Source organism: Numenius arquata, chromosome 7 (assembly GCF_964106895.1).
Source record: "Numenius arquata chromosome 7, bNumArq3.hap1.1, whole genome shotgun sequence".
Lineage (NCBI taxonomy): Eukaryota > Metazoa > Chordata > Aves > Charadriiformes > Scolopacidae > Numenius > Numenius arquata.
The window spans coordinates 9,532,108-9,545,982 of NC_133582.1; the positions used below are offsets into that span (position 1 = coordinate 9,532,108).

General features: G+C 37.1%; 1 protein-coding gene across 1 annotated transcript in view; it reads left to right on the forward strand.

Annotated features, from left to right (window-relative positions):
* Positions 1-13,875, forward strand: part of KLHL32 (kelch like family member 32) — a 122,831-nt gene that overhangs the window by 20,939 nt on the left and 88,017 nt on the right. Inside the window, exons 3-4 of the mRNA XM_074150388.1 lie at positions 6,849-6,937; positions 9,331-9,511. Of these exons, the coding sequence (XP_074006489.1) occupies positions 6,915-6,937; positions 9,331-9,511 (204 nt within the window). The 5' untranslated portion in view covers positions 6,849-6,914. The remainder of the gene's footprint in view (positions 1-6,848; positions 6,938-9,330; positions 9,512-13,875) is intronic.

Here is a 13,875-nt window from a genome sequence, read left to right on the forward strand (position 1 = left end):
ATTCTAATTGACTGTAGCTGATGGCCTGAAGATGGCAATGACCTTTCCAGTCTCACAAGAAAATAGTTGTGACTCACCAGAGTAAGAGTTTGATTTTTCTTACTGTGTTTTTACTTTATTACTGATTATGCTGAATGTTTTCTTGCATTGTGTTGACTGACTCCTATTTTTCCAAACAAATCCAGGTTTTCAATTTTTTACTCCCTTGGTATTGTAATTTCATTAAATCTTAAGATTTTTTTTTTTTTGGTACTATGAATGCTTTCTCTTGAAAGTCACTATTCAGGCACTAAATTAGATGAGAAACTTGTGGTTGAGCTGAGTTATGGTTTCACTGACAAGATAGGGCAGTGGCAGAGTTTTCCTTACAGTTGTGATGTTCTTGAACATTTTTGTATGGAATGAGAAAAATCTTTCAATTCTCAAAGATCTTAACGAAAAAAAGGAAAAAGTAGGGTCTCCCAGGCATGTGGGAGAAGTGTGTTAATGTACTCGGAAGAGCAAGTTTGCAATCAAACTTCTTTTTTTAGCTGTTGCCAAGTGTTTCTCTTTTGACAAACTAATTTGGAAGAGCTCTGATAAAAATAGAAGATAATGCTGTCCTTTATTTTCTGTGAATAGTAAGCTCATATAGTCTTGCTTCTGAAGAGACCTCTTACTCTGAGAGAAGGTGAAGTACAGCTTGAAAGGATGATTTATTCTGACTTACTAAAACCAGAGTACTTTAAAGACAAAACCAGAAGCTTCTACAAATAAGGATTTAAACTAGGACAGAAAATTGCCGTGGGTAAATCTTAATGGTCTTATTCTGCATCCATGACAGCCTTCTTCAGGATGGGCTAAGAAGTAATTCTGGAAGGAAATGGATGTAGTGTGCTGATAGTTTTTAAATGTTGCATTTTCTTTTTAATTAAAGACCAAATTTAAACGAGATATTTGACGTTGTGAAAGGGTAGATAGCGTTTCAGAGTCCAAATGCTTTATCTTCATGACATATCTAGTTGGTTCAAAACTTTGCTTTTTTACAGGAAATAGTAATGTGATGCTTATGATCCCTTTGGTTCACTTTACACCTGGTTTATGTTATTGTTTCTTCTAACTTAAAGTGAAGAAGTCTGTTTTTAAGCAAAATTGTTTTTCAATACTTAAGATACACATTTTGAAAAGGAGTGACTTGAGGGAAAGAAGGTATTTGATTGAATATAACTTCTTGAAAACTCAAAATCTCTTTTGAATTCTTTATATATAGAGTATTTCTAGTCTTGTTAACTAATTTTTGTGTGTGTGAATTTCCATAAGTTTCTACGTAATCTAGTTTGGCACACAGCAAATTCTGTGAAAGTAATGTTGATTCACCATTTTCTAACATAACTTCACATTCAGAATTAAGAATATTAATAAATATATCTAAATGAAATACTGCTAACTGGAAAGATACATTATTTTTACTCATAGAAAAAAAATCAAATTTATTGGGAAGTTTTACAAGTCAACAGGTTTTAATAGTGACTGACAAGTGAGACAACCTCTGTACAGGAAGGTAAATAAAGGCTGTATATGTGGAACGAGATGAAAATCTTTATTTAAATTCCCAGAGTTTGGCTAGCTGGTTTGAATCAGTGTTAAAATTGATTATTTGAAACAGATTTTTGCTAGGCAGTATTGTTCTAGATAGTGTGGAAATAGATAAATGAGTGGCTTTCCCAATTCAAAGTAAAAAATTAAAGGAGAAATTAGGGAGCTTTTCACACACTAGAGGATTTTATAGGCAGAGTAATCCTTAACTAATGCAGTGCCATTCTGTGAAGTTTAGTGATAAATAGAAGATCAGCAACCTTATTTTTGATAAACTGGGTGAAAGCCTTAAGTGGTACTAGTGTAAAGGACTATAAAATTCCCAGACTTTCTCACAGCATCCTTTATTAGGAGATGAATAACACAGATCTTCCCAGAAAGGCAAGGCAGTCTTTCTGTCACTCTGTGGGTGGGTCTGAAGCAGGAGGGGTTCGTGGGGATCAAAGCAGGAGCTGCTTCGTTCCACTTGAAGACATCCCCAAGGGTTCTGAGCAGCCTGCTCTCCTACCTCGGTCCAAAGGTGGATCATCAAAGGAGCAGGGATGTTGCATCTGGTCACAGTGGAGATTTATGTATGGCAGCTGTGTGGAACTCAGTGAGCTGTTTGAAAGATATTTGGCTCAAATTATGTGTGTTGCAGCCTTTCACAGTTATACTCTTTAGGGAGGGAAAAAGGCATCAGTTGCTGTGTAATTTTCTGACCTGCCTTTTAAAGGAGTTCTGATACTGGCTGTGAGGATCCCTTTTGTCTACAAAAGGATCTTTCAGTATCTCTTGAATATTGCATTAAGCTGAACTCTGTGAAGTGGTAGCTGCCTGTGTTTCACTTTGATTTTTTTTTTTCCTCAAGTTACAATTTGTCAGTCTTGCCAAATTTCTGGGAAGGGCAGAGTCTCACTTCTCCCACAGCAGCACAGTGTGTGTTACCCTGAACCGTGGAGGCAGCTGAGAGGGCAGCAGATGGATGGAAAGAGCAGCCCGCCCCTGCTGAAGCCAGTGGCCAATGATTTCTTGCCTGTATCAGGTATAGGGTGGCCAGCAGGAGTAGGGAAGTGATTGTCCCCCTGTACTGGTCACTGGTGAGGCCCCACCCCAAATACTGTGTCCAGTTTTGGGCCCCTCGCTACAAGGAAGACATTGAGGTGCTGGAGTGTGTCCAGAGAACGCAACGAAGCTGGTGAGGGGTCTGGAGAACAAGTCTTATGAGGAGAGGCTGAGGGAGCTGGGGTTGTTCAGCCTGGAGAAAAGGAGGCTGAGGGGAGACCTTATCACTCTCTACAACTACCTGAAAGAAGGTGGTAGAGAGATGGGATTCAGTCTCTTCTCCCAAGTCACAGGTGATAGGACAAGAGGAGATGGCCTCAAATTATGCCAGGGGAGGTTTAGGATGGATATTATTAGGAAAAATGCCTTCACAGAAAGGGTTATCAAGCATTGGAACAGGCTGCCTGGGGAAGTGGTGGAATCGCCATCCCTGGAGGTATTTAAAAGACAGGTAGACGTGGTGCTGGGGACATGGTTTAGTGGTGGTTTTGGCAGTGTTAGGTTGATGGTTGGGCTCGATGATGTTAAAAGTCCCTTACAACCTAGATGATTGTATGATTCAGTGATCTGTACACCTCCATTGAAGTGGAGCTTTCTGAGTTCTAGATAGGCAATAGATCCCTTGCTTTCCCCTAAATCCAGGCTGGGGCTCAGGGGATGGGAGAGGAGTGAGTATCTTGTGGTAAGGGGGATAATTCAGTGACTGCTGCCCAAGTAATTGCCTTAGTAAAGAAGAGAGAACTAATTTCTTGTCAAACACGATTTTATTTTTGTAATATTTGTAACTTATTAACAAAAATAACACGTTCTGTAAGTGGGCTCAATCGAGGTTGATTGTAACTCAGTTCTTATTTACATGAAGCAAATATGCAAATTATTGATGAAACTGTCAAAGTTTATATTTATTTTCTATAAGCTTGAATTATGTAGGAAAGCTGCATGTTTTCAGGCATTATTAATAGACTGTAGTTTCCGTTATGAATATATATTTTTACTAGTTTGCAAGGCAAAGAAAGCATGTTTGGGGGGGCGGAAATTGTTTCTTAGGCACCACATCTGAAATACAGAGCCTGTGTATGCACAGAATTAGTTCTGTGATGATCTGGACTATGGCTTAAGTCATAAAATTGAAAATTGGGTATGTGAGATGGAGAAAAAGCCTATTACCTGGGGGGAAAAGTAGTGAACTTTGTGGCACTCAAGTTATTTTCAGTAATAAATTAGACTAAATGTGGGTTTTGTTTTGATTTCCATCACCACCACCCCACCCACGCTCCAATCTAATCTGTATTCTGTTGGCATGTAGTTTCAAGAATTTATCAGAAATACTTTATTTCTTGCAATTCATTTCTAAATAATACGAGGGAAAAAAGGCCACAGAGTTATGAGAAAAGGTGTAAGTGAAATTCTCTCAATGCCTCAGATGCATTCTGCATAAACCTGGAATGTGGTACTGGTTCCTCAAGATTAAACTAATTTAACAGAATGAGAGCTTTTTTTGAAAAAAACATTCTGCCAGTAAGTACTTTTTGGAAATGAACTGCTTTGTCTAGCATTTCCAAAACAATATTATAATCCAGCTAAATTAAAGGAAGGAATATTGATTGCTTAAATACTGTTTTGAAATAATATTTGAACAAATAGTTCTTGAGCAACACTGCTGATTCAGATTAGAGAAGAAGCGTAGCCTGACAATATGTGATGGATGCAGCAGAGTGGCACGCTGCTCCAAGATTTCCCGAGAGAGTAAAAAAATCCTACATTTACTGTGCTGCATCATAAGACTAAGACAAAAAAATGTATAGAAAGACCAACATTTTGTGAGGCTGCCACAGAACACACACTGTTTTGATACATTAGTTCGACACAATCAATTGCATGGACAGTGTGATTTCTTTTGAATTGCTTATTTTTGAAATCCTTAGATGTACTGTGTTTTTGTGGGAAAGTACTAGTTTCCCTCCATTCTCCTCCAAATTATTGTTATATTCTTTCAGTACTAACTGGATCATTACTAGGGTTTTTTTGTTTGCCCTTTTCTAGGATATGAACAAACTAATGAAACCATAAGAAAATAAAAGTTAATTGTAAAATATAATGAGATCAGTGATTACTGATCTTCATCCTAAACTTGTAAGAAGAAATAGTATGCAAAAAAATGCCAAATTTAGCGTGTATCTCAAACCTAAGACCTAGTGAGTGTTTTCTGTTTGGCCTATATTTTTCTTGTTAATCTCCAGCACAATGGAGTATTTCACTAGAACAGAAGGATTTAGGTGGAATTAAAGTTCTTCCATTTAAACCACAAGTCTTATCCTTAAATTTATAAATTAATCTTTTAAACCGATTTAATTACTTAAAGTAGTTAAATAGAAAGACAATAGTATGTCTTAAACATTCTAATGCAAAGAGTTTCCTTATGTACCAATGAAAGTTAGTTTACATAAAGAAGATGGATCCAGCTACCTGAAACAGAAAGAAGTTCTTGGTACAGAGGATTTTGGAACTATCCTGGCACAGCACACCCATGCGACAGGTGGAAGTGCTTCTTTTTCTTTTTTTTTTTTTTTTTTTTAATAAGAATAAATAAATACATCAATTTCCAATGACTAAAAATTGTTTTAAGCATTAATTCTATATTGCTAAACAAAATCAGTGTGGTATTGATTAAATAATTTACACACTGCTATAGTATTCTTGTATATGTGATGTAGATAAAAAAAAAAAAAATGAGGCATGCTGTGCTGGCACTTGGGAGAAAAAAGGATATATGGAAAAATTAGGGAAGTTTGATTTGTCAGGGCAAAACATTCAACTCGGTATGGCACTGTTTGTGGATATTTTGTTAATTCTTTGAAGCGTCTGCCTTAATTATTTTAGAAGGAACACTTTTCCCTCCAGGTCCTGGCTCCTCTCCTGTTTGCTTTCACTCCTTAGGGTTTTTTTGTGGGCCAGAGAGTTTGGACCTCTTGAAAAGGTCAGAGAGAGACTGAATTTCTTCCTTACCAGTCTTTGGCTGGTGTAGGGTTTTCTAGCTGCAGCCAGCAATCTCAGGGCTGTTGACCATTTCTTGTCTTAAAAAAAATTAGCAGATTGGACAAGACGAGGCAGAAAAATTGATTAAAGTTTCCTACTCATGTTTATAAAAATGTGAGTTGGGCTTTACTGGTTTCAGGGGAGTTTATTATTAAAAGAATACTTCTTTCTGCAGTGCCGTAACGAGTAGGGAGGAGGGTGGCCTGCTGAAATTCAGAGTGATTTGATTGAGAAGCTTAACAGTTTATTGACCTGTATTTCTGGTAGTGCTGACTCTGGATCACGAGAGGGACAGAAATAGAGAGAAAGTCCTTCGTAGCCTGCATGCACTCCAGGACTCAGTTAGGCCCATGTTTTGAGGTGTCTGTGGGTCTGATCGCAGAGTGGCATAAAAGCAAGTCCAAACAATATGGAAAAAACCAAAGTATCTTAGGCATCTTTTGCAAACCTTGATAAAAACTCCCTTGAAAATGCTATCAAGCCGTTTGATTTTTCCTATTCTGAAACTTGACTTCGTAGGAGAAGAATGGCTTTTACATTCTTTCTTCAAAAACTGTTAAGTTCTGATCCACTGAGACTGAAAAAAGTAACTTTGTTCAAACGTGACATTGGGGTGGGTTGCTTTAGATTTGGACGGTGGCTAGAAAACTAATAAGCTACGTTCTTGGTTCTTATGCAGGTGTTTTGTACACATATATTTTTATATAAGTATGTACTATGTTTTATATACTACATATTATATATTTCATCAGAATGTCTGATAATAATAAAGTCCATGCAGATATACTTGTAAAAGTTCTCATGTTATTCAAGCGTGTAAGCAAACACCAACAGATGCTGCTGGCCTACTCTTCAAATTGGGGATTCTTAGGAAGGTATTTCCTTCACCACTCTTCCACCTTGTTGAAATAATATGACTTTGCAGAGAGGAGACATGCCTCAAGGGCAGTAGATACAGGAAGTTCAGATGCTAGGATGTGAATTTCTTGAAAAATTAGAGGAAAGACTTCTTTTGGGCTATACTCAACCTCGCTGATAAAATTTCACGTGCTTAATCTATATGGTATGTCTTTCTGCAATTGAAAAATTGAAGAAAGTTGCTTTTGAATTACACATCCTGAAAGTATTGATCTTTAAGGCTAAGGCTGTGTATGCTTTGAATTTTAATGTTCCTCTCCTTTTTCTCTTTCTAGCTGGAATGTATGCTGCTTTCTCTACAGCATTATAAGCTTTGTTATTCAGAAGAGGAAAACTGAAAGATGCCATCTGAGAGGTGCCTGAGGTATAGTACTTGGTAGCATGTATGAAGTCATTCACATTTAGGATGATGTTTACCAAAGCATCAGTCAATGAATAGTAGAAAAATTAAAGTAATATTTTTGTTCATTAGTAATTAATATTATTTAATACATATCCCTGTTGTAATCGGCAAAATATTGCTTTCTTGTTGCCGTTTAACATAGCATGATAGAATCGTTTAGGTTGGAAAAGGCCTTTAAGATCTTCGAGTCCAACTGTTAACCTAGCACTGCCAAGTCCCCCACTAAACCATGTCCCGAAGCGCCACATCTACACGTCTTTTAAATATCTCCAGAGATGGTGACTCAACTGCTTCCCTGAGCAGCCTGTTCCAATGGTTGACAACCCTTTCTGTGAAGACGTTTTTCCTAATATCTGATGTAAACCTCCCCTTGTTGCAACTTGAGGCCATTTCCTCTTGTCCTATTGCTTGTTATCTGGGAGAAGAGATATCTTCAGATCTCTGAATTCGTGGCTGGTGATCATTTTTGTGTTTGTAGTGTTCTGCTCTTCAAGACATATATTAGTCTTCCAGTTCTTTGAAATGGCTTCAAAGCATTCTCTCCAAAGTCATCTTCCTGCCTTCCAGGGTCTACCATTCTGTCTTTTTCCCTCTTATAGAGTCTTAATCATCTATATGTACTTGCCAATCTAGCCTTTGTTTTTTATTTGTATTGCCCATTGTCTCATCAGAGAATTTGATATTTATAGTTTAATTATCTTCTGGGAGCACTCCGAGTCATAACACTCAGCAGAATTTATTAATCTATTTGCTTTTTCCGCAGAACCTTGCACTAATCTGGTATGCTGGTAGTTGTTCTGTTTTGAAGAGTAGTCAACACTCATGGGGTGATCTGAGACCTTAGAGATCTACCTGATATGACTGGGGCATTGTATCATTCCAGTTCTGTTCCCCTTTCCCTGCCATGCTTCTGCAGCAGGAGAGAATCAGGAATTTCTTGCATTTTACAGCCATTGAGAATATCAGCTGATGATATCACTACAAAGTGGCCATGTTATTTTTAATGAATCAGTGCTTTTTCATTCATAAATTTCAGTTAAATTGCCTTGCATGTGTGTCCATTCTTCATAGATTGTTAACACAAGGGTTACAAGCAATTTATTTTTCACTTTGGTCATTGAATTGAAGAAAGGATTATGACAGAGCTCAATTTAAAACTACAGATGCCTTTTTTTTTTAAAATGTATATTTTGATTTACTCCAGAATGTCTCTCTGCAAACTCACCTTCTATAAAGACCCTGATTCTCAGGCAATATAAATTGGGATAGTCTCACAGATTTCAAATAAACTGCATTGTTTCATGCCAAAGAGGATTTGCAGATATTTTGTTTGTTTTTGTTTGCACCTACAGCTATATTGTCTCTTCCTTCTGCTGTAGAAAAGGAGGCAGCAGTCAGACAGTCCTAGGCTGGCTGACATGGAAATCTTGTATTCATACAAGGAAATATTCAGAGGTGGTAAAAGACCTCCAGCATTTTAAAAACAAGGAAGCATCCTCCCTCCACCCCCCAGTACTAAATAAACAAAACCCAGAACACTTCATAAATGTGAATGACCTGAAATGGTCTGAGAACATTAAGTAATGCAGTATCAGACTTAAACAGGCCACCTAAGACCACAAGTATTTGGTCTTTTTAATAAGACTAGTTACATACATACGTGTTCCTTTCTGCTAATGCTTCCATTTGAGCCACTTCGTTTTCTGTCACTCCATTGACCAGGCCCTTTATCTGTCCCACTTGATTCTAAAATGATTCTGAATTAATCATAGAATCATAGAATTGTCTAGGTTGGAAGGGACCTTTAAGATCATCTAGTCCAACCATCAACCTAACTTTGATAAAAGCCATCACTAAACCACGTCTCTAAGCACTATGTCTACCGTCTTCTAAATACCTCCAGGGATGGTGCCTCAACCACTTCCCTGGGCAGCCCATTCCAGTGCTTAATAACCCTTTCCATGTAAAAATTTTTCCTAATATCCACTCTGAACCTCCCCTGGCACAACTTGAGGCCATTTCTTCTTGTCCTGTCACCTGTGATTTGGGAGAAGAGACTGGCCCCCGCCTCTCTACACCCTACTTTCAGTGTCGCAAATGAAAATCAGAACAGTTGAGGTTTTAAAATTTGAGTATGTAATCAGGCTTCATAATATGTTGTTATACTGAGCTTTTCTTGTGATGTCTGTACCATATAAAGGTTTTTACCTGACATAGTTCATGACTTTTTCTTTTTTCCAAGAGTTATCAATCTTGTCTTAGAAAAAGCTCTTCTATATTTCTGACAAACTGCTTGTTTCCTACTGGTTTGTTTTGGTTTTTTTGGACAAAATCTTTCCCCTTTCCCATCTCAGCGTTCAGGAAATGCTGACAGGTCAAAGACTTTGTCAGTCCAGCTCCCATAACGATGCCGTCCTGGCAGCCCTGAACCAACAAAGAAGCGACGGCATACTCTGCGATATCACCCTTATTGCTGAAGAGCAGAAATTCCATGCACATAAAGCAGTCCTGGCAGCGTGCAGTGACTACTTCCGAGTAAGTCCAAAGATTTTGTTTTTTATTTTTCTTATAATAATATTAAAAATTATGCTGGGGGTGAGTGGGGGATGGTTATATATATCATACTGAACAAGCTTTAAATTTGAGCCTATGGAAAATTCAAGATTATTGCACGTTCACTAGAGTATGCAACATTAAATGTCCACGTACATGTCATTGGGAAGAAATTTTAAGAACCTAATTAATTTTTTTATCATTATTTATGATTAATCTTCTCCCCCCCACTCCTGCAACAGACATAGGCAGTACACATCTTTCTCTGAATGTTATGCCCCAGTAAAGTCAGAAACTAGAAGATTTTTTTTAAATCTTTTTTTTAGAACCCTGACATTTGAGACAGTTGTGATTAGAACATGGAAGGATCGGGAGAGAGAATTTAAATATTAATAAATGCAATGTAAGTCAGCTTCAGAGTGGATTTTTATAGGGATGTAAAAATGTTTACTCTCAAAGAGGAGGCCACAGTAGTTTTTAAAGCATAAAAAAACTTATTTTCAGAAACAAGTGTTTCTGAAATGTAAAAATTAAAATTTTCCTTGGGAAAAGTAATTCAGACACTCAGCATGGAAAACTGAACTCAGTTGCTACAATTGGAGTAACTGAAAAATTCAGTTTTCTAATAGGAAGAGCATTTTTCATATGAAGCAATTCCACTGACCTTTATTATAATGTACCTGTTCAAAATGTTGGACTGTCTGTAGCTCTTTAGTTGATTGGTGTTTTAAAGTGTGAGTCATTCTGTTGTTACTCAGAGACTAAAGCTGAAATTAATTTAAAGGTCTGTTTTCTCTAACAAAGTAAGTTTATTTAATATTTTACTGCTGCTGTGAACTTCTTTATGGTGACCTTTTTGTTTTGTTACAATAGTAATACAACGAATGACAACTCTTTTACCTGAGCAGAATTTTTATTTTCCTGTCAACTCCGTCTCTCTCTTTTGGTTAGAATTGAGACTTTGTTTGTTTGTTCTTTGTGTTTAAGAAATATTGTTAACTTTGATGTTACATTCACTGTGATGATGTTGAGCCGATTAATTGTTTGTTTTTTGAGCTTGTCTACATGCTTACGTGTTCCGCCTCTGCGGACTTTGTACTGCCATAGCTGCTAATGTTGCTTTATCGTGGTGCCCTGGCCTGCTGGAGCACAGGTTGCTTACCACTTTTTTCCTTTTCCCCCAGTGCACAGAGAGGGATTGAGGAGCTCTCTAGCTCTAGCAAGTGCTATATATACTTGTTGATGATAGATATATTGCAGGGCTGCTGTTCTGGTTTGACTGAAATATTTTAATAAGAGTACCATATCTTTCTGCTGCACCTGTAACATAGATTCCTTCCAGAGCTCATTGTACCCTGTGCATAGGAACATCACAGAGTGGGCAGCTGAACCCAGTGCTCAAGCAGTGTGGTAAGGACAGCTTCTACCTCGCTCACTTATTCATTGACCTTGAGGTTTGGGGCACTGTGGCTCACCCTGTTATTTCCAGTTGAGTTGCTTGGTATTTGCTGGACAGTTATTGCAAATTAAAATCTTAATGCCCAACAGAAAAGAAAAAAAAAAACAGTTTTACAGTAGGTCAAATTGCTAATTGCTACGTAAATCTCTTCTGTTAAAAAAAATATTGGGAAAATGATCTATGCAGCATTTAGTAATCTGATCTATTTTAAAATTGTTATAATAATTTGGTAGGACATAGTCTTCAGACTTTAGGTATCGGCTATAAATATGGAACTGGTGCTATCTGAAGTCAACCAAACAGTTTCTATTATTAACGGACAAAAAGCTTTTTTAGAAAATGTGAAATGAGATTTATGTTCTGTAGGAAGTTGGCAAAAAAGTTACTATACGCTATGTTTCTACTTCTAATAATTAAGAAAAAGCAAGAGTTGATTAAAAAGTAATAATTTTTTTCTATTTAAACTGAGATTATTAATCTTTTTATATCTAGAGGGATTTTGCCCAATTAGAGCTACCCGAGTATTCATTTTCTAAGGTTTAGGAGAATGACGCCAAGAGAATGACGCCAAGCTTCATTCAGAGTCAGTGAAGAGAAACAGGCATTTCCAGAGGATGATAAAGGAGAATAGAAGATTTATTTAGACTGAAATGAATGACCATCTGGAAGTGCCAGATCTCTTTGCACTGGTTGTAAAGACTAGACTCATATACTTCAAACTTAGCTGTTAATATTACATAAGATGATTTCTACCCTTAGTTTTTCCTGGATTTTCTTGGAGGAATTCTCGGATGAACCTTGCAGACTTTCTAACCCTGAAGTCATATTTCCTATTGCCATAGGAAACTTACCTCTCGCTAATTCTTGTGAGATGTAGGCACAGGACTGCAGTAGACTGGATTCTGGGAACATCAGATGTTGGAGTTGCCTTGAATAAAACAGAGATGACAACACTGTACATCAGTGTGACACAAAGAACTCGCCTACCATAGCTTCTGGTTTCTATGGCTCATAGATTTGATTAATATCCCAGCCTACCTTCAGCTCTATCTGGAGAGGTTGTCATCCAGTTCTTACGATCTCACAGATTACTCCAGAAATATGTTCAATTCTATGCAGGGCTTTATGAGAATGAATCAGCATGATTTTTTTTGTTTTGTTTTCTTTTTTTCATTACTCTTGTAAAACAGCTTACACAAGAGACTGGGTATTTGCTTTCTACAGAGCCCTTTTACAGTTTTCTACTGTGTTTACTTTGATTTAGATGGAGCTACTTCTGAAATTGTGTTTTCTTGATGAGAATAACAGGTCAGCTGAGCAGCATATTTTTTTTTTCAAATTGCTGCTTATTTCTTTCTTTTACTGCAAAGAAAAGTTTGTTAACACTTCAGAAGGAAAACGAAATGTATGTCATGTTACAGACTGAGGGAATCGGAGCTATTGTATGTGGAAGAGTGGAGAAGGGCAAACGGAGGTTGCCTTACCCATTTTGCTTTGAGATTGTAGTCTGGACTAAAATCTTCATTTGCTTTTCTAAGGCAAGCCAGAGATCTGAGCTTTAGCAAAACATAAAGGGCCAGCCTCCTACGGTAACAGCCTGCCATCCCTTCTTCCAGTTGGTATGGTTAGTCTTGTAGTTCAGCTATGCTGAAATGTTGGAATTTAAATCCTAAGCATAGCACCTGATTCGGGAGCTTGTTACATTTGTACACCAAAATGTTGTGTTTTTTTTTTTTTTTTCTTAAAGAAAACACCTTAGGAAACTGCATAGAAAGACTACGTTAAAAATACAGACTTAAATTGCAAGATTGGACACTTGAAAATTAGGGGTTTCAATTTGTTTTCTGTTCAGTATGTCCTGAAGGACCTCTTCTTTCAAAATGAGCTAAGGAATACAGTAGTCAGCTCCATTCCCTAAAAGGCTCACTGAAAGGGTAGTAAACATATGTATGTTTGGGAGTTCTTTTTAAAATGACAAACAGCATTTTAGGAAACTTTTCTGTATGACATGCTGTAATGTGCTATTTGTCTCAGTCTGTTGCAGTGAGACAAGTGTGGTTGAGTTAGTGAGTATGTGTGCATTGCGATAGCTCTAGCAAGCTAAGTGATTTCCAATTAAAAGATTCTTTTTCATTTCTTCCCCCCCCCCCCCCCCCCCCCTGGGAGCAAAATGAAATGTTACCGCATGACTTGATTAGTCGGCATTTACAGTGTTGGCAGGTGATTATATAACCTCAAGATTTTCTTGTACAAAATAACATTGGTTTTCCAGTCTGAACATCTCCTTCCTCCTTACTTTTCATTTGAGTGGGTTCACAGTCACAGGGCTTTGATCTTCCTCCAAAAAAAGCGCAAATTTTCCATGTAATCTGGATAAACAAAATTATATCAATTAACTAGAATAGATTTTAAAATGTCAATAATATTCTAATTTTTTCCACAATGAGCATGTTCAATTATTAGAAGAATCTTTCTTCTCTGAAATAAACTAGTAGATATTAATTTTGCATACAGACTTTGTATTTATAACTGTCACAGTTGAGTCTTAAGCAGTTTATTTTCTGGGTTTTTCTGTGCCATCTTTCCTCCCTGTCAACAGATAATTTCTTTGTGTGTACATAACATTGCTGATTGATCATATTTTGCAATATATTGCATTGTTTCTTGGTAAAGTTACAGAATTATTTTTCATAAACAAATCCCAGGAGTATGAAAGCTGTATGATGCAAAGAGCTTTCAAGGCCTTGTTAAAAGAATCATAAAGAGGAAAAGGTTCTCCCTAACACGTCTTAGGGGTAGATCTAAGGACCTATTTCAGAGAAATCAGAATTACCTGCTGTTTTTGCGGTGTAATGGGATTTTGTTCTTCAGTATTTTACCATTGATG